At 37.7% G+C, this 23,253-nt stretch overlaps 1 protein-coding gene across 13 annotated transcripts in view; it reads right to left on the bottom strand.

Annotated features, from left to right (window-relative positions):
* ADAM22 (ADAM metallopeptidase domain 22) overlaps positions 1-23,253 on the bottom strand; it is a 242,575-nt gene that overhangs the window by 35,769 nt on the left and 183,553 nt on the right. For all 13 annotated transcript variants that reach the window (XM_047849794.1, XM_047849785.1, XM_047849790.1 and 10 more), the window contains exons 15-24: positions 22,407-22,506; positions 19,892-19,963; positions 19,575-19,667; positions 15,664-15,744; positions 12,593-12,643; positions 12,306-12,369; positions 10,250-10,355; positions 8,037-8,156; positions 4,455-4,623; positions 2,823-2,937 (exon numbers count right to left, since the gene is read on the bottom strand). In XM_047849794.1, coding sequence (XP_047705750.1) covers positions 2,823-2,937; positions 4,455-4,623; positions 8,037-8,156; positions 10,250-10,355; positions 12,306-12,369; positions 12,593-12,643; positions 15,664-15,744; positions 19,575-19,667; positions 19,892-19,963; positions 22,407-22,506 — 971 coding nt within the window. The remainder of the gene's footprint in view (positions 1-2,822; positions 2,938-4,454; positions 4,624-8,036; positions 8,157-10,249; positions 10,356-12,305; positions 12,370-12,592; positions 12,644-15,663; positions 15,745-19,574; positions 19,668-19,891; positions 19,964-22,406; positions 22,507-23,253) is intronic.

Here is a 23,253-nt window from a genome sequence, read left to right as displayed (position 1 = left end):
TATGTAATTGAAATTTTGATACAAAGTTCTTTCAGGAACTTTATTCTCCATATTTGGAATCATGACACTAACGAAATTATTTGTTTTAAAAAGTGGGTATTGTTTTCTTTTACCAGTCTTAATGTTAGAGAATATTTTTTTTCATTTAATTTTTTTGACCTACAATTGATACGCTGTTGTAGTGGTTTCAGTTGTACAGCATAATGATTTGGTATTTGTACATACTGTGAAGTAAAAAAAATGGGTGTTTTTTAAAAGGATAAAAAAATCAACCATTACTTAGCAATCCCCATCAACTGTTTTTTAAAAAATAATTCTTGGCTTACATTCCCTTTTAATTCTTGTCCCAGTGCGTTTTGCAGTTTTATTTTCCATGTAATTTTCTCAAAAATAAGATGAGGTCAATGAACTACAAGAAGAGTAAAGACTGAAAAAATGGGAGGGTAAGGGTGACCCTACTATATTGCCATAGCACTCTCTGGACAAGAACTTGTAGAAATTCATGTTCTTTTTTACTCTGACCTCTTCCTCAGGAATTCCAGAGATGTTACAGTCTTTGTCTCTCCATCTTTTTTTTTTTTTTTCAAGTTTATTTATTTTGAGAGAGAGAGACAGCACATAGAAGAGAGAAGAGAGAACATGAGTGGGGCAGGGGCAGAGAGAAAGAAAATCCCAAGCAGGTTCTAAACACTGTCAGCGCAGAGCCCAAAGCAGGACTCAAACCCATGAACTGTGAGATCATGACCTGAGCCAAAATCAAGAGTCGGATGTTTTAACTGAATGAGCCACCTGGGCGCCCCCATGTCACTCCATCTTGACAACTAATGCAAAGTTCTTATTGCTCCCACTTGTACGTGTGATACACTGTCACTCATATATAAGCTCCTTAAGAGAGAAAACATGTCTACAGAGTTATACAATCAGTGCTCAGGTGATACAGATAATACAAGCACCGGGCTTGTAGTTCCCAGTCTTTGTAACAATGGCTGGCATCCTAGACAAGGAAAAACCAAAGATAGAGTGTAGTGAGCAGGAGATCAGTGCTGGTCAGGCATGAGAGTGAGGCAGCAGCAGACTGGCAGAGGGCCAAGACTGGGCTGACTCTCAGGACTCAGTAATGGCACTGTTGTGTCACCACCTGCTGTCATATAGGCAGAGATGTAATCCATAGGGGAGATCATGGTGGTGTGCGTGGCCCAGTAAGTCAAAGCCTTGGTCAAAATGCTCAAGTGACAGCCCAAGAGCAGAAAAGACAGATCAGAGGCCTGGCCGTTTTGCTGATAATGATCTACACCACACATTTCAATCACCCAGATCTGTTTGACTCAGAGCAGCTCAGATCTCTTTTTGTCTGCTGCACTCATGAAGCATCCTTCTAGATGTCAACCATCAGTGATCATGTGCAACAGAGCAGATGGCAAATCCCCATGACAGAAGTGGCAGCCTCCTTGTCTGGGAGCCCTCAGTAAATCATTTTGGGAGCAGGGCATCTGAGGAAACTGGCAGACTCCACCCTGCCCAGGTCCTCTGTGAGATGGGTGGATGCAGAGGACCTTCTGGGTCAGTGGGGTTTTCCTACTGTAAGGCCTGGTATGTCTGTATTATCTTCCTTTTCTTCCAGTGATTTCTAACAGGGATCAATAAACTTGGATGCCAGCCTGGTTATTTCTAAGTAATGGTAAGACTTTTGACAAGTCACTTAAATCCATGGATCTGAATAGCCACATCTCTGCTTTAACTGCTGAAAAGAAGCTCCACATTACCATTGCTAAGGCTGAGGATACCAGAATCTTAATTCTTTCACTTTCCTTGCTAAAGTCATCTTGGCTAAGAATTTTAACCTGTCTGGATGATTACAATGAACATACTTCTCTTTTCTCATCCTTTGGAAGTGAATGGACTTCAGAATTTGAGAACTTCTGTATGTAGAACACTCAATCATGAAAGATAATAAAATAGTTTAAAAGGGGACCTCTACTTGCAATGTATGCGTTCTTTCAACTATCTGCATTGAATTTCTACTTCTCCAGTTGGACCATTCTAGCTTTTAGATCTGCACCTGTTGTTTATTATCCATGTCCTTAATCCCCTTCCAGGCACCTTGGCTAAGGTTACTATTTCTAGAATTACCTACAGTTCAGGCTACAGAACTCAGGTTGAATAGAGATGAGATTCTATAATGAAAAATATTAAAGTCGGGGCACCTGGGTGGCTCAGTCTGTTAAGCATCCAACTCTTGGTTTCGGCTCAGGTCATGATGATCTCATGATTCGTGAGATTGAGCCCCACCCACCTCAGGCCCTGCACGGATAACCCAGAGCCTGTTTGGGATTCTCTCTCACCCTCTCTCTCTGCCCATCCCCTGCTCATGCTTGCTTTCTTCTCTTTCTGTCTCTCAAAATAAATAAATAAACTTAAGAAAAAAACACACATTAAAGTCAACAAGATATTTAAAACTCAATTCTTCAACTGTTTTTTTTTTCCTATGTATTCAGTCCCCAAATATAAAATTCTTCCCTTAAATTCAGACAGTTCAGAAAGAGCACTACTGCTTTTTCACTTAAATGCTAGGGTTTTGTTGTCAGCTCCCAAAAATAGAATACTTGAAAAATCTCAGTCTCATGTAGGACAAGATGAGGCTCAATCAGTAGACTAAGTTATATTCAATATTACACATGATTACAAGTTAATGGAAAATATCAACTTCATATTGTAGATCCCAGTTGTATTTTATAGTTGAATTATAATCTAAATGAAACTGTCTGAAGAGTTTCCTTTAGTTATGCATAAAACGGTGTAATGGCACCAAATCCAGTACCTACCATTGCCAGACAGAGTAATGCCAGTCTTGGAGTCCTCATTGTGAGGGAAGTAAGTGCTGCAGTCTGCACCCACCCAGTGTCTGTTACACACACACTTCAGCTCATTACTGCAAACCTGAAATCCAAAATCAATCAAGAGGAAACGTCAATTCTCTGATACAATGGCATGAAAACTAAAGAGTGATTTCTAATTGTTATATGCCTAGAATTTGATGGTACTGAAAAATTATCGGTACTTTCTTCTTCATACTAATTACCTTATTTCTCACTCAAGTACCCAAAAATAATATTTTCTAGAGATCAGCAGTTATACCCAAAGGGAATAATGAATTTTAACAGGGGAAATGAGTTTACAGTCCAAAAAGAAATCAATGAAATCACTGTTTTGAGTTTCATTAACTTAAATTTTATAGGAGGGAGGTTTTTATTTTTTTATTTAAAAAAATTTTATAGGAGGGAGACTTATAAAACTAAGCAGAAATACAAGCATTTGCCAATTATCTAATACAAACGTTTCTTTCTTCCAAACATAAGGTCAGGAATTCTAGATGAAGAAGACATTGTTATCATTAGCATGAATGAACAAGAAATAATTTCAATGTTTTTGCCCTATCCCCCAAAAAGCATTTCCGCTAACATTTTCTTACTTATTAAAGAAAGAAGACTTACTAGACTCATCTATAGGAGCAGAACTACTTAGCACATGCCTTCTCTATTTTCATATGCTGTAAGAATTCCTATCCTTTGGCAAAAAGTTACTAGTAAGACCTCCCTAAGAAACATCTTGGCACATTCCTGGGGATCTACGTGGAATGACCAGGATTAAAGGCTGACAATTTCAGGACAGGGATCCTTCACCTCAACTGGATATTATGACCAGTTCAAGCAAAGAATCTGGTGAGGGTAGAAAGAAAATCATAGTACATGCCAAAAGAAAAAGAAGTGAAAATTATTTTATTAGTATAGGAATTCCTAACTGAAAATGACAAAACTATAGTCACTAATAGAGCATGTTTATCTAAGCTACAAATTTTGTTATCTAGGACTAACATTATCAGATAGATACATGACAGAAAGAATAAAATTTTGTATTTTACACAATGCCATTATTTCTATTCATTTGTTGATAAACACTTCCCTGAATTATTCAGTTTTTATTTCGAGGAGTTATCCTCAGCTGATACACACTCGGTGTGGCCACAACAGGTACTTATGATCTGTTCTAATTGCTTAGTGCCTGGACAATATGAATTGTTAAATACTGTGGCCAATGATCCTCCCTTTTACACCCTTTTTAAAAAACCCCATTACAGTTTATTAAAATTTGTCTCCCAGATCACTTGTAGAAAACTGGCCATTATACTTCAATTATATGAGATCACATTAACATGATAAGAAAGAAAAACAGAAGAATTTGGTTAGGAAAACATACTTTTTCTTATTCCCAGGCTTGCACAGATTACGCAAGAGAAATATTCCAGTGACTATGACCAAATAACTGTTCACATGCCAGCTAGAAACACGGATAAGCATATTTTCCATTTTTACAAAATAAACAGGTTAGGGTCATGTCTATTTCTGTGTTACAAAAGAATAGAGGAGTTTCCCTATGGCAAGGTACTGAATACTTACTCCATTTCCTGAACAAACAGTGCCTTCTTTATTGCTTAAGCAAGTACTAAAGTTGAAGGAAGCCACAGGAAGACACCTGTGTTCTAAGCACATCATTTGGGGACCACAAGGTGTCCCATCTTCCACATAGCCAAGATCTACATCTTCCTCAAGCTTCACATGCCCACCACTAAAAAAAAGGAAGCAAAAAGAAAATAGGATTCTATTAAGTCACATTCATTTTGAGAATCTGCTTTAAAAAACTAAAAAGTGGGCAAGAAAGTATTGCCCACTTATTGTACAACTGCAATAAAGTCGTACAGTGCTCTCTCCTCCACCATATATTCCTCCTTGGAAGAAACTACTTTCTACTCTATTTTCTACCCATTATCTAATAAAAAACAACAGCATGAGCATTTTCTTCCTTCAAATAAAGAAAGCAATTGAATCTTTTGATCTAATGCTTTTGAGATATTGACATATTTTAGAATTTGAACATAATTATTATAGCAAAGGTCTGAATTAAAATAGCTTTATCATTTTGCCTTGGATATCATGTACAAGTCAAGTGAGGCATTATTGCTAGGATTTGATTTGGTAGTTGTAATTGTAGATTTCAAGATTTCAAACATGTTTCAAACAAGCGTGAGAACTGGTCTGGGTTTACATTTCCCAAGAAGGTTAATAATTTAAAAATTATATTAGAGAATGGCTAACATATTTAACTTCACTATTCAATAGAGCAAGCCTACATGTTCTATAGAAATTTAAAAAACCAGAATGAGGTAAAAATGTATATTCATAGCTGATTTACTCATATGGTGCCATGTCAATGCCAGCACATAAATCTCAATTCTTTTTATTTATTTTTATCAAAATGACACATGCATACAGTTTAAAGAGTCAATCAGATAAATCAGCTTTTTAAATGCAATAAAGTCATACAGTGCTCTCTCCTCCACCATATATTCCTCCTTGGAAGAAACTACTTTCTACTCTTAATTGATTCTTTTGTTATTTATCCACACATTTTTAAATAATGAGTGTTACTATTTTTTATTTTTCCATTTCAGATATTAGCAACCAACTTACCTCTATGGAACTTGAAGATTTATGTCTTTTTCCTATACCCCCATCATAAATTTTGTTTAATGAATAGTTAAATCAATAATAAAAAGGTCCATTATTACGACTATGTAAATGTTATTCAGTTGAGTGATACAGTGTGCCATAATTAAGCCTTTTCTTTCCTGCACAACTCTTCATTTTCCCTCAAATTAGCAAGTCTCTTATTTGTTGTCTTTTTTGCCTACTTTTTAAGAATCTGTCACCAATGTAAAACTGATCAAACTCTGCTAACCCCAAATCCATACTCGAGATGTGTCTTGAGCATCAGTTCATCTTCCTGCAGAAATCTCTCCTGGGGTTTCCATCTGCAGTCTGCCCTGCTCCTGTCTGATCTAGTTGTCTACTGTATCTTGTGGAAAACTTGAACACTTGGATTTCCCCTCACCATTCATTGCAGGATTGCCCTGTCTTCATGGTGGGTATTTTGTTTCCTACACGCACAGCCTTTCTCTTAGTTTACTCTTTGATTTTGGTGGAGTACAATTTCACCAATAGCTTCCTGAGAAATGGTACAGGGCAATAAATTCAGGGGCAACCTGAATATCTAAAAGTGTCTCTATTTTCTACTTTCACACTTGATTGATAAGGTACAGAAATAAGGTACAGAACTTATTTCAAAAATCATGTTCTCCATTGTCTTCTGATTCCTGGGGCTCCTGTTAATAAGATTCCAAGTCTGATCCTTTTTTTCTCCTCTCTGGAAACATCTGGGATTCCTTTCTTTGTCCTAAGGTCGTGAAATTTCACGACGACATGTTTAAATGTGCCTCTAATTTCACTCCGTGTATTTGGCACTTGGTGAACCTGTCAATGTAGAAACTCAAGTCTATCCATTGTAGACAATCAAAGTCACTCATTGACAATTTCTTCCCTGGTATTTTCTCTGTTCATCGTGTCTATTCTAACTTGGTGAGGTTTTCTCTATGGTTCCATTCCTTTGCTGCTTTTGCCCTACTTTCTGGGAGATAATTTCAACTACTGAGTTTAATTCCTACCTCCCTATTTTAAAATTTCCAACAGCATTTTATTTCTATGAATGCTCTTCATTTTTTAAATTTTTTTTCTATTTTGAGTAAGAGAGACAGCAAGCGAGCAGGGGAAAGGTACAGAGGGAGAAAGAGAGGGAATCTTAAGCAGGGTCCACACTCAGCATGGAGCCTGACACAGGGCTCAGTCCCACATCTCTGGCATCAAGAGTCGGATGCTCAACCGACTGAGCCACCCAGGCACCCCTGCTCTTCATTAAATAGCACTTTATTCTGGTTTCATGATAGAAATATCTTATCTCTCATAAATATTGACAGGTGCCTTTTTTTCTGGCTCTTTTTAACTCTTTGTGTATGTGTGTTAGAGCCTTTATTCACATGTCTGATAAACTGCTCATATTTGAGTTAGGAAATCAGATAAACTATAGGAGATTTTAGGGCTTTCTGGCTGAACATCAATGAGGCTAGACCACTTCCACACACCCTGATATCAATATTGCCGGCTATCCTTCAGTTTGGAAACCTGCTTTATTATCTGCAGAATGTAAAGCTCAAATCTTTATTGGGAGGGTGAGCAATCCCCAGTTTAGGTGGGTCAGGCAGTAATCTGTTAGCAGACTTTCAACTATCTTCTTTATTTTAGCCCTTCCTTGCCCCAAATCCTTTACTCCCTCTTGCAGAAGTAGATGATGCTACCAATTTTTGAGCCTTTTGGGAACTAACTTTATATACTGGGCTAGCTCTCAGTTTTCCCCATTACTGACTTAGGAATTCAGCTTTCTTAGTTGTTTTTTGTTTTTTTTTTTTTTTTTAACGTTTATTTATTTTTGAGACAGAGAGAGACAGAACATGAACGGGGGAGGGTCAGAGAGAGGGAGACACAGAATCTGAAACAGGCTCCAGGCTCTGAGCTGTCAGCACAGAGCCCAACGCGGGGCTCGAACTCACAGACCGCGAGATCATGACCTGAGCCGAAGTCGGCCGCTTAACCGACTGAGCCACCCAGGCGCCCCTCAGCTTTCTTAGTTTTGACAACTATTTGCCACACATCCATTTGCCTTCCACGCTCCAAAATTTTGTTGCTGTTGTCTCTTCTACCTTTCTCTGCCTCCCTGTGGATACATGAATTCTAAAAAAAGATCCAGTTAGTGTCATTTTAGTGGGATTTCAGAAGGAAGTAAAAGAAGATGCATATATTTAATCCACTGATTTTACCCAGGAGTTCTCACTCACTTTCCTTAGTAGGAAAGAAATGCAAACCAAACCCTGCAAGGTATTACTGACCCATTAAATATAGCTCCAGCAACTAAAGTCAACTAATTCTCATCTTTTCAACCCTCTTGTGTCAGGATTTACTCAGTCACCTCTCTGGGCTAGATTCCATGTCGCCTTGCTAACATGCATGGGAACTGAAAACCGAAGTGATTCTACGCGGCAGTCCTCAGAAGTAAGATGAATGATGTTCTCATGGAAAGAGGTAGAGCATTACCTGCAGTTTAATGTTCTTCCCTGCTGCACAACCAAAGTAGATGTGATTTCACCGTCAAGTTCTCCAAGCCTTGGGATGTTACCAACATTGGTGCACAAAAGGTAACCACAAAGCACATCCCTGTGTTAAAAGATAACAATTCTTTACTTCTTTCCACAAAGAGAGAACAAACCATGTATAGTTAGAACAATAATCTTATCCTGCTTTAGCGTTTGTTTTTCATGTTTGTTTACATTTTATTTGCTCAAATTACAAGCTAAATACGCCCAAATTAGTTTGCCTCTCACTTTAAAAAGTGTCTTCTCTGAAACTCCCATTAGTGCACCAAAATCCCAACTGTGTTCTAGCTTTTCCTGTACTGTCCATTAGTTCAAGTATTTGTTAAAGGAAATTATCCATCAGATAGACATCTTTTAGATCAGAATCTCTTTCTCTAGAACATATTACTGGATATGTTAAAACATTTTTTAATATTTGGTAAGTGAATAAATGACCTTTGGGTGAGTATTCTTTTGGAATACAGCTCTTTCTTTAACCTGTTGCCCCCAAATAAAGAAGAATTATGTGTGTGTCGGGGGGAGGGTATGTGTCTATATGTATAGACACATAACCACACACACTCATGATCCCTTTTTCAATATATTCCACTATTCCTCCAACTGCCACATATAATAACTAAACCTGTAAAATATTTGTACTGGTATAAAATATTATCTGACATATTTTCTGTATATAGAACATTTTAATTACTAACATACATAATTATAAATATATATACTGATAACTGTCTTGTCAAGAATGATTAGTAGACTAGCAAAATTATATATGGAAATAGGCTTTATCATATAGGGAAAAAAGAAAAATTAGAACTTACATCTATCACTAGCACAGAAAAATGTATTAATTCATCCTTAAAAAACAATTTTTAAAAGTTATTTCATTTTATCACATCTATCATAAACAAAAATGCTTTCTTAACACAGAAGAGATGGTCAACATTTTTATAAGTCTTATTTATGTGCATGGAGCTTACAAAGTACTTTAGGATAGACAAAGAAAAAAAGACACGGTCAAGGAAATACACTCTCGGTGAGAAGAGAATCGCACACATAAACAACGATAAAACAGAGAGGCTGGGACAAGGGCCACAATAATAGAACAAAAGGCTATGGGAATTCAGAGAAGAGGGAAATGACTTTACATTTGTTTATTTATTTTGAGAGAGAAGGAGAGATGGAGAGTAAGCAGGGCAGAGGCAGAGAGAGAGGGAGACAGAGAATCCCAAGCAGTCTCCATGCTGACAGCACAGAGCTTGACGTGGGACTCAAACCCACAAACTGTGACATCATAACATGGGCCAAAATCAAGAATTGGATGCTTAAGTGGCCAAGCTACCCAGGCACCCCGAAAATGATTTATTTCTAGAATAAACCCAGAAATAATTCATAAAGTATGGGGGGGGGGGGAAGGGCAGAGAGAAAGGGAAAGAGAGAATCCCAAGCAGGCTCTGCACAGTCAGTAAAGAGCCAGATGCAGGGTTCAAACTCACAAACTGTGAGATCATGACCTGAGCCAAAACCAAAAGTCAGACACTTAACCAACGGAGCCACCCAGATGCCCCTCAGTAGAAGAGTAGAATACAGCATGCCAGATCTGCTTGGCTTAAAACACTGTTAGAGGCCTTTGTAATAGACGAAGCGTTAACATAGGTCTTAGCAGGGGTAATAGGAAAGGAATGAAAAGATGAATTAAAGACAAATGGTGGGGGAATAAAAGGGAAGAATGGCCATGATTTGACATTTGGACCATGTGTCAGAGGGACAGCGGCATCAAGGTCCATTGTGAGGCTTCTCAACTGGAGGACAGTGAGTTATGTTGACCTCTGACAAAAACAGTGGCTTCGAAAAGTCAGAGCCAGCTAACTGAGTACATATTCTGGTGGCTTTAATTTTTGTTGCTTTTGAGATGCTAGCAGGTGCCTTCTAGGTGAGCAAGTCCTGAGGCAGCTGCAAGTGTGACCTGGGCCTTTGGGGAGAGGCCAGCATATGTGTTAAGATTTGGGAGGCTTCTGCAAGGTGGTGCTGGGATGCAGTGAAAAGATGAGGTGAGCAGGCAACCGAAAGCTCTGAAGGATGCAGAGAAGAGGAAATGGGACGCTGAAAGTAATGCTTGTAATTCACTAAGGGATAAACTCTGGACAAACTTCATCTCACCGTTTGTTGCACTGTATCCACGTATCTTTGTCTTTTCCACAGTTACCCTTCTCTGTCCCTTCAATGTTCAGTTTCTCATAGCAGTATTTGTCTGATGCCATCACCTCTGAAGCAGAATAGAGTTTTCTCTCAGTGAGGGACAGAACACGTGAGTTGCTCAAAATGTTTGCAGTAAGGGAAAGAAGCCATCTAAGGACTCTTCTTCATGACAATGTGGCCAGTTCCAAAACCTAGACCCATGGTTCTCCAGAGTTTTACTTGACCACAGATATCCTTGACTCAGCTACATTCTTCATGACTTCTCATTGGAAATTTGGAAAACCAATCTATGTCAATCTTTGATAGGATTGAGGCTATCGGTTCCAAGGAACAACACTCTTCACAATTTGGCCAATAATTAGGGCAAGATACTACCAAATGGTTCCCAGAATAAATACTCCACACTTTAATCTCAGAGCCAAATATAAAGCACAAATTTTTTACGTGTCAATTTTTATTAATCATAACAATGAGTTTATTAAAATAGCTATGTACTATAATTAAAGATTTAAGAAACAGTATGAATTCTACATTGTTTATAGTTAATTCTTATAGTTAATTCTATAGTTAAGTCTATAGTTAATTCTACCTTGTTAATTCCTAACAACTATCAAAAAAAAACCACCTTAATTTTATTCTGTTCTAAATAAGCTTGAATTCATGTTAAATGTATGAGGGCCAAATAACATTTTAAACAATGTCAGTATTACAAAACTTTAATTTTGCTAAAGCCAGGGCTGGCTAATGGGATTGTCCTGTAGTGAGATCAAAAATGACTTTTGCGGGTGCCTGGGTGGCGCAGTCGGTTAAGCGTCCGACTTCAGCCAGGTCACGATCTCACGGTCCGTGAGTTTGAGCCCCGCGTCGGGCTCTGGGCTGATGGCTCAGAGCCTGGAGCCTGTTTCCGATTCTGTGTCTCCCTCTCTCTCTGCCCCTCCCCCATTCGTGCTCTGTCTCTCTCTGTCCCAAAAATAAATAAACGTTGAAAAAAAATTTTTAAAAAAATGACTTTTGCAAACTAATCAAATGATTACTGTTTGTGTATATTTTATTTTTTTTAATTTTTAATTTTATTTTTTTATTTAAATTAAAGTTAACTTACATACATACATAGTCTTGGTTTCAGGAGCATTTGTGTATATTTAAAAAAATAACTAGTCACCATTGGTAGTTCTTTTTCCCTACTTCTTGGCAGTGAGCAACACTTTTTTCTCAAGCGGGGGAAACAAAACTGTAACTCTGTTCAGAGTGCAAATGTGCACACACCTCCCCTCCCAAACAGAATGCAGCCACTATCTGTGACAAGTAAAGATTAGCATTATGTTTTGAGCTTGCTTCTGAAGGAGTTTCTGAAGGAGTCTTCTGAAGGAGTTTCAAAAAAAACTGCTTTCAAAAGGGCCAGTAACACTGGGGGAAAAATAATGACACAACCTTTAAATACACATTTAAATAAAGATATAATTTAAGTCATATGTTTTAGAAATCAATGTTACATTTCCCTCAGAAAATGTGACAAACTTTGAAAGCGATAATGCTGACATTTTTTTCTGACACGGTAGAGCTACCTCAGCAGAAGGTCACCTGTAATTTTAAGAGAGATGGTTGAGGAAGAAAAAGCCACTCTAGCTAAACTGCTACAGTGCCAAGGGTGCCCTATCCAGGGTTCGTGTCCATTCCATATGGTTGCACAGGTTTTGCTTAAGGACATTCAGCTGAGGGAAGTGTACACGGAGCTCAAATCCAGGTTTGTTCTATTCTCCAGGCTGCACGCTCTGGGGTGGACTTCACCTGCCTGGCAGCAAAGGCACCTTATTTCTTGTCCAAAGGCACAACCAACTAGCCACGTGTCTTTCAAGGGAGGTGCTCCTCTCTAATTCCACAAAAGTGACCCTTCCAAGACTTGCAGTGTCTTTGAGAATCCCCCACTCATAAAGTGGTTCAAAATTAACTTCCAGCCCACACGTCATATGGCCTCATATCATACTGTGAAAGCAATCAATCCACGCTATTTACTTACTTTGCCCCCAGATGTATTTGCATTGTCTATCCCTGGTTTTACATCTTCCTCCAAAGCAAATCCCCTAAAATGGAAAAGCACACCTATTAATGATGCAGTGTCTGCTTATGTCGGATCACTGAAAAAGAAACTGCGACTGTGACAGCTAGTAGATGAGTATTATAAAGCCTTTTATCTTCAGAATGAATTACAAAACATTTAAACTGACTTTCCTCTTTTGATAAGATTTCAGTATTTCTTTCATGCTGGCACACATGAAAGATTTAGGTAAAGATGAAGTAACCTACCTGAATACCATCACATGAATATCCATCCATTTTATGAATATTTGGGGCACACTAGGAAATGAAAACAGAACTGTGAACCACGTGCACAGCAAAATATCAGGCTGAGCTAATCCCTGTAATGTTTCCATTAAAAAAAGGTAAAATAAAAGTCTGATAATATGGTAAGTCTCTTAAAACAACTGAAAATAAAAACAAAAAAGATCAAGAGAAAGCAAAAGGAAATGTAACAATTGGTGCACTTTCCTCTAAAAATATGCATCTACCAGAGGTATAAACAGTTGATTACATAGTAGCAAATAAAAAGAAGCAACAGCAATGACTCAGACAACCCCAACATTTCAGAGCATCTTGCTTTATACAGATACATCATTCCTCAGAGCGAGAAAAACGAGAGCGCAAAACAAAGCAAGGAGGATCCCAACGTAAATGAAGCAATAGCTAGTTTCCTCTTTTTTACCATGAGAAGCACCACAGCCCTTACTCTTAAAATGCTCCTTGAGCAGAAATCCACCTAGCGCACATTAGAAAAATCATGTTATTTTATAGCCTCGGTTTTCCCTTGTAGCAAGTGCAGAAAATTGTAAAACATTCCTGTGTGGCTATAAACAGTAATTTTTAAATTAATTACACATTTTTTTTCTATCTTTAATAATTACACACTCACTTGAGAAAAGTTAGTAAATGTAAAAAAAGTAAAAACACACACACAAAAGTCTCATGTTCCCACCACCCAGAGACAATTTTTTATATTATGGTACATCTTTTTCTTTACATTTTTCTACAAAATTTTTTTATTCTTTATTTACTTTCTTTTTCTTTCTTTCTTTATTTTTGAGAGAGACGGCTCGTGAGAGTGGGGCAGGGGCAGAAAGAAAGAGGGAGACAGAAAATCCTAAACAGGCTTCACAAGGTCACCTCAGAGCTCAACGCAGGGCTCAAAGTCATGAACTGTGAGATCATGACCGGAGCCGAAATCAAGAGTCAGATGCTTAACCAACTGAGCCACCCAGGCGCCCCCAAAATTTGATTTTTTTAAACACAGGTATGTAATCAAGTTATAGATAGTATTTTATATTCAGCTTCTTCTCTTTATTTTTTTCATCACATGAATTTCCTCAGGTCACAATAAGTGTTTTTGTAGGGAATCTCTTTAATAGCTGTAGTACGTTGCATTGTGCTAACAAACCATATAACCACCGTACTGCATTATTCATTTATAATTATAAAATATTATAAATTTATAAAATACTCATTTATAATTAAACAGCAGTTTATGCTGTTACAACTAATTCAACAAGAGGATCTTTATATGCCATCTTTGGATTTGGGCTTCTTTTTTTAAAAAAACTCCTACTTACTGGATTTCCAAAGAAGTTGCTTTAATACACTCCCCCTCCAGGAACATATGAGGCCATCATTAATTGTATCCTCATCATCACTACGTGTCAACTTAGAAAAACAATGCTAATCAGATAGTAAGAAAAGAAAATACTTTCATATGAAAGATCTTTAGTCTCTTAGGATGACTACCTTTAAAATAAAACATTTTTAATGATTAATGCAGGTTTACCACTATTGAATCCCTCTTCTCTAGAAGAAAAAGATGTAGGCTGTCCTTGTTTTGCATGGCGCCAATATACATGAATTTCAGTCACCATGGTTTCGTTAAATGACATCAGTACCCCAATGACACGGTTCCAACTTCAGTTACCACAGCGTATTGACTGTGAGTAACTGCATAAAGCACAAACTTTGCTGCTAACTCGTTAGTCGGTGATCACTAGGTATATGACAGCTGCCATTGTGGTCAGTGATCCAACCTGTCATTTCTCACAAAGTCCGCAAGGGACTGGTACTCGCCTGGATGCATTTAGTTCATGCACAGACAACACAGGTTTTAGCTGTGCTGCCTCTCTGTCTCTGGGTAATAGCACGTGACATTTTATAAAACTGGACAATCGTAAGAGGGAGCTGGCCAGAAAAGACGAAAGTGCAGAAAAGAAGTGAAAAGTGATGACACTAGAAGTGAAATTCCAATCAAACGTAAATTGAGTTACAGGAAAAAAAAAAGCACTAACTAGGAATGCTGATACTGCTGTTTGGCCAAAAAAACCCCCTCCCATTCACATCTTCACATCTCCTGGAGATATTTCACGACATTGGAAGTACGAAGGATAAAATGTCAAAAGCTGATCCAAACTTAGAAGGGAGTGTGATCATTGAACAAGGCACAGAAAAGATGCTTACTATGGATCTTAAGGTTTCTGAACAGAAGACATGTACAGCTCAAACTACTCCTGATAAGCATTTTACAACAAAAATAAAGCTTTTAATTCTCAATGTTTGTTTTAATTTAGCATGCTAAATAAATACTGGTTTATTTTTTCATTTCCTTATTCACTTAAAACCAAGAGTAAGAGAGGTTTTAGTAGGCTGGCAACATTTTTTAAAGATCACAGAACAACTCTCATTTTTTCCATTGATTAAGATGACTTTACATGACTTCAGCCTGCATGGTCATTTTTATGGTCCCACACTACCATGCAAACTGAAGACTGTCTGTATATATAAGGACCATGTGAAATCTGTGAACTCTCACCAAAGTGTATCAGTTCCCGCATCTTCTCCATTTACAACTACATGATACTAAATTCAAGAGCAGGTATTAATGGGTGAGGTGCTGCATGTGGCCTCAGATCAACAAAAGACAGAACAGACCCCTTCTCACAACCCAGTGCTCTGTGGGTCTCTGTGCCTTGGCTGGCTCCTGTCTCAACCAGCTGAATTGAAAATTAGACAAAAAAACAAATGCCTTTTACTCTCTCCTTAAAACCAAAATAGTTAAGGTATGAATGTAGTCTTAGGTTAGTTCAACATTAAGATAAAATTACACGGAACATCTGCTCAAGCTTTGATCACGGAAACTTAAATTCCCAGAAGTAAATAAAGAGAGAATGAGAACTGATGTAGAAAAGACATCGTGTCCCTTGACACTTTGTCTGGGGGCCAGGGCACTTAAGCTAACCCTGCTTTTTTGCCATCAGGTTTAGAGGAATGATTCTGTAAAGTACCTGGCTTGAATTTCCTGAGCACGTTTCACGAATATCGCAATCATTTACTGCTTCTCGGCACACAGTCCCCATAGGCTGAAACTAAAATGAACAAAAATCAATGTGTAAAACTGTTGAAGAAAAAAAATCTCTCACAGTATCTATCGTCTTAAAAAAAAAGCAACATGAATATTTTTGGATAAGAATATTTTAGGCTGTTTTAAGATGGTAGTCTGAAGACCACAGTTACTGAATGAAACGTTCATTTAGTAAGTTTTCAGAGAGAGTTTCTCTTGTGTGAAAGAATTTGCATACTCATCACACAGAAGTCTTACAACATCTACTAAAATAGGGTACATCTTGATGGTACCTATCCCCAGAAGGACAAGTCAGTCCATGTTCTACTAATTTTCCCTCTCAAAAAGGTTTTGGATTTACACTTTCCTCTTCATTTCTTACTGGCACCCTTGTCACATTACTCTTCTTTGGCTTATCTGCCAAGAATCTGAATGTTACATTCCGGGCTGAATTGCAAAAGTTAGATTTTCTGGCAAAGCAATTTCTTCCCATACTGTCCTTTATCTCCTGCCTCATTTTTATATAGATCTATGGCTTGGTCTTTTATTCTTGTCTAATGTTCTTGTTATTTGTATACCTGTGTATGGGAAGAGTCTTTCCTCTTTGTTTGTTTTTGCTTTTTCTTTTCTCTATTTTCAACTACCTCAAATATTTCTCATAAGTATAGGGGTTACAAATAAAATTTTAAGCTCACTGAATTTATAAATTGCTAGGGTCTTTATCCTCACAAAACAGACACAAAGTCATCATCTTCCTTCTCTCCTCTTCCATACTATTCTCTTTCCCTCTCCAAAATGCTAACAAATGCTATGCTTTTATGTCTACTCACACAAACACACACTCGATGTGGGCCCCTCCCTCCCCCACTAACTTCCATTTTCTCTGCCTTGCTCACAACCCTCCAAGCACTTGAGTTTCCTATTGTTCCTAGAATATGAACAGCCCACTCCAATCAGGATTTCAACAGTATTTCTTAGAAGATCGAAACAAAATTTGTATTCATTTAGTTACCAAGTATTTACTAGGCACTTAACATGTGCCAGGCACATTCTAGTCACTGGGGATTCAGTGGAGGAAAAAAAAGCACAAGAATCCTGCTTGCAAGGAACTCACATTTTAGTGGGAGTAAATAGGCCATGAAAATAAGGAAATAAACAAGTAATTTAAATTCATATACTCTGGTTCTTATCCTTCCAATTTCTTGGGATTGAGGTAAGTAAGCCACAATTTTAGAACATTCTCAGGTACAAATATAAGCAGATTTAAGATGGAGTTTATATGAGAGTGTAAATGTTCTAGAACTGCCAAGAAACTTCTGAAAGAAAGCCCAGTGAAGGACAGTTTGCTCTAAGTGCTGGGATATGCAGTAGATAAAGTGACCCAAATCCCTGCCCTCTTGAAACTTACCACTGAGTAAAGAAAAATAATAAGTCAATGGGCAATGTTTTAGAGCAGGGGTTGGCAAATTATAGCTTGAGGACAAAAAGTCTGTTTTATTGGAACATAGCCATGCTGATTAGTTTCCGTATTTTTTTACAACATTTTTTAAAAAGTTTATTTATTTATTTTGAGAGAGAAGGAGACAGCGTGAGCAGGGGAGGGGCAGAGAAAGAAAGGAAGGGAGAGAATCCTAATCAGGCGCCCTGCTGTCAGCACAGAGCCCAACGTGGGCTCGAGCTCATGAAGCTGTGAGATCATGACCTAAGCCAAACCCAAGAGTTGGACACTTAATCGACTGAGCCACCTAGGTGCCCCTTGTTTCTGTATTTTCGATGGCTGCTCTCAAAGGTAGAGTTGAGTAACTGAGACAGAGAGCTTATGACCCACAAAGCCTTAACTATTTACTACTTGACCCTTTACCTAAAATGTTTGCCAACTCTGACTTACAGATACTTTAGCATAAATACATACAGGGAAAACAGAGATACACAGGATTTCTCATCCTGTTTTTCTGTTCTCCCTCCTCCATTCACTATCCTGCCTCTGGCTCCTCCAGGAGGGTAGGGTGGGAGTAAGAGCTGGAGGTGCAGGATAGAGAGAGTGGCAAAAAGCTCTTACTTGACTGGTGTAACTGTAGCTTACTTTGGGGGATAGTTAATCCTGGCATTTTATTGTACATATTATGATTCTATTACTTTATATTTGTTCCTTGAAATATTCATATCACAAAGAGCCTAATTCTATACTTCAAAATAAAAATGGCATTTTATAAATGGGCAGACTTAAAACATCGAAGATTAAAATAAATGATGGGGGACCCATTGTTATGGCAGTTGGAGAAGCTGACAGATTATATAGTTGATGCAGCCCAAATTTAAAAATGTCTGTTTCATATTTGATTTTATATTCCTTTTTTAGAAAGTGCTTTCAGAGATCTCTGCCAGTGCCTTGCTTGTCTTAAAAAGCTGCCAGAGACATAGTGATAAAGTGGAAACAACACAAATGCTGCCAGCAGATCTGGGATGTAACTTCACATTTATTCCTTAATAGCTGAATGAGCATATGCAGGTTATATCACTTCCTTGAGACCAGGATTGCTCAACTGGAAAAATAAGGATAATAATGCCTTTCCCAAAAGTGTGGTTGTGAGCATTATCTAAAACAGCAGTTTCAAGCAGCAATGATCTTACCCCCAAGGGGACATTTGGCAATGTCTGGAAATATTTTTGGTTGTCATGGCTGGGAGGGGTGGTGCTTGTATCTAATGGGCAGAAGTCAGGGATGTTGCTAAATAACTTACAGTACACAAGACACACCCTCAAAACAAAAGAAAAAATTATCCAGCCAAAAATGTCAATAGTGCCAGGGTTGAGAAATCCAGATACATGATGATATAACATAAAAGTGTTTACCACAATCCCCGGCACACAGTAGATACTTAGTATGATAGGTTCATATCCTACTCTCCCTTAACTCATTAGACTAACATTAGTCAATCAGCATATAATCAATAAGAGAGTGTTGCACGTATTTATTCTTCATTCAACAAATATTTATAAGAACCTGTAGCAGTTACTGGGTAAGTGCTAGGGGCACGTAGGTGGCTCAGTCAGTTGAGTGTCTGACTTTTGATTGTGGCTCAGATTATGATCCTAGAGTCATGGGATGGAACCCCATATTGGGCTCCACACTGAGCAGGGAGCCTGCTTAAGATTCTCTTTCTCTCTCTCTCTCTCTCTCTCTCTCTCAGCTCCTCTCCTGCTCAGGCTCTCTCTGCTAAAAAAAAAAAAAAAAAAATACATACTAAGATGTATACCAAACCTCAGAGATAATGTAGAATATTGTACCAGATTTTATATGAGAAGAGAAAAAAAGAAATAGATTTATTTGAAAAAGATAAGCCTCAAATAACTTTTCGTCCTGATGTTAAGGCTTAAATATTTGGAGAGGGGTATAGGATGCCATTGGGAGGATGAAAACAGATAATGTGAATAAAGATGCATTCTAAACTCTCATGTGAAGTGTTATCATGTCTAAAAAGTACAGCTTCCGATCTCTCAACTGCTAATGCAAGAAATATACCAAGCAGAGCGGCAAGGAAAAAGAATCTACTGAATAGCCACTTGGCTTTACAAAGAAAGGAAAAACACAGTCCGAAGGTTAGGAACACCTGGCTTCATACAATGTGCATATTTCTCAGGGAGGCAGTAATAAGACAAACTGAGGAGATTAACAAGGTTCAGGACCCAGCTCTGTGACTTACATGGTACAAGACCCCAGGCACACTCGCACTTAGTCACTCAATATATCTTAGACACTACTATTGTTATTACATTATATTTACCCAGTCTTAACAATTAAATCAAATATATCCTCTTTTTTTGTCAATTAGTCATTGCTCAACATTTATTTACCTTGCATTTCTTACAACAAAGACCATCGCTGCATTGAGAGTCTTGAGTCAAGGTGCATTTCTTACAACACTCTGCTCCTTCAAGGACACATTCCTAAGGAATATAAACATTTGTAGAACATCAGAAAATCATGTCATTTTCCTGAAAGTTGCAGAATATTTTTTAAAGAAAAGTATATAGACCCCCCCAATAATAATCTTTCTTCCATATATCCTATGAAATTTCCAGATATAACACCAGCTCTGTATGTCTCAGTGTGTGGAATGACTCTGAATAACCTAAAAAAAAAAAAAACATCAAAACACCCTGAGACTTACTGCAGGGGTCCCACAGTCACACTCCTCTCCAGTTTCGATGAAGCCATTGCCACATTCAGGAGGATCGAGCAGCTGCAGGATGAAACCAAAAAGACAACTACAATTTAGATAAATCAAGATCAAAGACCTTATGAGGGACCATAAGTGCCACACCTACGCATGCGGCATACTTACCAATCATTTCAAAGTATATTTTTATTTTCCCAAACTTGAAAGCTTAACTTTAGAATTTTAAAACTGGGAGCTTTAGAACAAAAGTGGCTACTTCTGTTTCCATTTCAGATTTAATTATATTTACATAAGTAACATACATATCAAGTCTAGTAAATTCCACCAAAATAAAGATGATCTAGCCATTGACCCTTGAAAATTTCATTTCAAAGAGGAAGCAAGAGATTTGGGGACAGAAAGTCTGTTCAAATCTTGGCTCAGCTACTTATCTTGGGCAAATGGCTTGTCATCTCTGAGCACATAGGTGCCTTAATATTTCAAGCAAGAATAATAATAATATTAGATGCCCATCTACATCACAAATTATTGTGAGAATCAAGTTCAATTATCTGTGAAGGCCTACTAACTATATCTCCTTGTGAAACAGAGTTATTTCATAGACAAGTAGGAAAACATCACAAAAATTAATAAATCCATTGATTTATTTAGTATTAAATAGAACTCCTCCTATTAACATAGTTTTACAGATAACGGTAATAATAATTTGCCCCAGAGATGGAAGCAACTTTTGGCCTGTACAAGAGTATATTTTAAGGCCATTTTATCTTTTAACTCTGTATCAATTACATTATCTTTTGAGCATAACTTACCTTATGGTGATAGTTAAAATTAGTAAGTAGCTGCTATGTTCCACTTACATATTACTTACTCAGAAGTTCGTCAAAGTTTATGTGTTATAGAATGGGCTGGAACACACACCTATCACAGACATACACCCACACATACACTTTCTTAACTAATTAGAGGGGGGAAAACAGAATAAAAAAAGCAGCAATAACAACAACAAAACCCCCACCTGATTTCAAATATTCTCTTCTCTCCTACAAAATAATCAAAACATCTTTAGATTCTATTTTCAGTTGAAAGGGATCGTAACAAATCAGACAGCTTTAAAAGCCAAACTAAAACTTATTAAGGTGAAAAACACACTTATTCTTTTACTCTGAGTTCAGAATAACCAGTTATTTTGGTAAAGAGGCTTGAATTGTTTTTCATTTATAGCAGCAGGGATTTAGATCAAATATCCCTTCTGAAGTTTTGCAACAAGTCTCACAATTATCAAGTTGCTTTTCAAGGCAATATGATACTCTTCCTAAATTTCACTGGAACAGAGAGAGAATGAAACCAGGAAAAATGATTATAAATGCAATGCCACTCATTGCTATGGCACACAGAAGCACGGAATGGTTCACATAATTAACAAGGACAAAGCTTTCTACTGCATGCAGTTTTCCAAATGCATGAGGAAATTACTGCTTTCAAGTCAGTAACCAGAAGATGCCCTGCATGTTGGAAAAGCCTCTGACAAAGTCTAAGTACACAAAGACTTTCTCCTTTTCTGCTGTAAGCAGCCTTGGTTTTTATACTGAGAAGTAATGGTAATTTTAATCATACTGCTCATTCTGAAAGGCAGTGGTGGGGAGTAATGTGGGAAGCAATGCCCTCCTTGCTATCAGTATGAGTTGTGATTACATATCCAACAAACAAGGATCCAAGAACATGAGAAAGAAGGCAAATGACACCATCTTTGTAAGCTAATTATTTTGCAGAAGGAACACAGTCTTTCTACCTGCTTTTTATTCCTATCAGAAGAGCCCCAAATGCCCAAAATTAAGGCTGACTTTAAAATGAAGACATTTTAGAGGCGCCTGGGTGGCTCAGTCAATTAAGCATCTGACTTCTGCTCAGATCATGATCTCGCATTCATGGGTTCGAGCCCCACATCGGGCTCTATGCTGACAGCTCAGTGCCTGGAGCCTGCTTCGGATTCTGTGTCCCTCTCTCTGCTCCTCCTCCACTTGTGTGCTCTCTCTCTCTCTCTCTCTCTCTCTCTCTCTCAAAGATGAATAAACATTAATAAAATGAAATAAAAGCAGGTATTTTAGGGCTCCTGGGTGGCTCAGTTGGTTAAGCGTCCAACTTCAGCTCAGGTCATAATCTCACAGTTCGTGAGTTCAAGCCCTGTGTTAAGCTCTGCACTGACAGCTTGAAGCCTTCTTCGGATTCTCTCTGTCTCCCTCTCTCTCTCTCTGCCCCTCCCTGGCTTGTATTCCCCTCCACCTCTCTCTCCAAAATAAATAAATAAACATTTAAAAAATAAAATAAAATGCAGATATTTCACATATCTAGTATATGTACATATAAGCCAAGTTAGAAAGCCTTCTTTTGTAAGACCCAATGGCTAAAAACTTGTGCTTGTAATAGATTATAATATAATATATATAATCTAACAACTGATTATTATTAAAGATTATTAACTAATAACTCTGATCACAGTTATTACCTTGGAAGGTTTGTTGAAAAGGCAGGCACCACCCCCACTATTCAGAAAGTCGTGATACTCTTCAATATTACACTGAGTGAATTTTTTAGGAAGATAATACCTAGAAGACAGAAGAAAAGCAATAATTGGGTACAATTTTAGTCCCTTATCTGTATGTTAGTCTTAAATTTGAACATTGTTAGAATTGCAACATTATTCTTAAAGATGAAAGAATAAATTCCACTTACGTACAAAATTTGTGTTAAATCCATAAGACTTTCATTCCACCAATACATTTCTAAATTATTCATTGGGTAAATAATCGTGACTATGGGTTATTCATTGTTAGCATACACATGCAAAGGAAACAACACATACCTGTATTTTCAATCAAAGAGAGCTAGGAATACTTTATTTCATAATGAGTCTTTCTTAAATATTAAAACCGGGCTGGATCCCAAACTGCACAACATCTTACAAAGTAACTGATTTATAATCTATGAATGTGTCAAAGTCATGAAAGTCAAAGAAAAACCAAAGAACTGTTCCAGATTGAAGGACACTAAGTGTCAAAGTCATGAAAGTCAAAGAAAAACCAAAGAACTGTTCCAGATTGAAGGACACTAAGAGACATAAAACTATACACGATGCTTGATTCTGAACCTTCTGTTAAAGGGGCATTTTTGAAATAGAGGGCTAATCTTGAATGAGGGCTAGGAATCAGATGATCTCCTTGGTTGCACTGTGGTTCTGTAGGAGGAGCTGGTCTGTAGGGAATGCACACTGAGGTGCTTGGGGGTGATGGGGCACCAAGTTAGCAACTTAAGATTCTAAGAAGTTTCTTTGTTATTATTCTTGAAACTTTTCT

The sequence above is a fragment of the Prionailurus viverrinus genome, chromosome A2 (assembly GCF_022837055.1).
Source record: "Prionailurus viverrinus isolate Anna chromosome A2, UM_Priviv_1.0, whole genome shotgun sequence".
Lineage (NCBI taxonomy): Eukaryota > Metazoa > Chordata > Mammalia > Carnivora > Felidae > Prionailurus > Prionailurus viverrinus.
The sequence above is the reverse complement of the archived record's forward strand: the minus strand, read 5'-3'. Positions and strand labels throughout refer to the sequence as shown.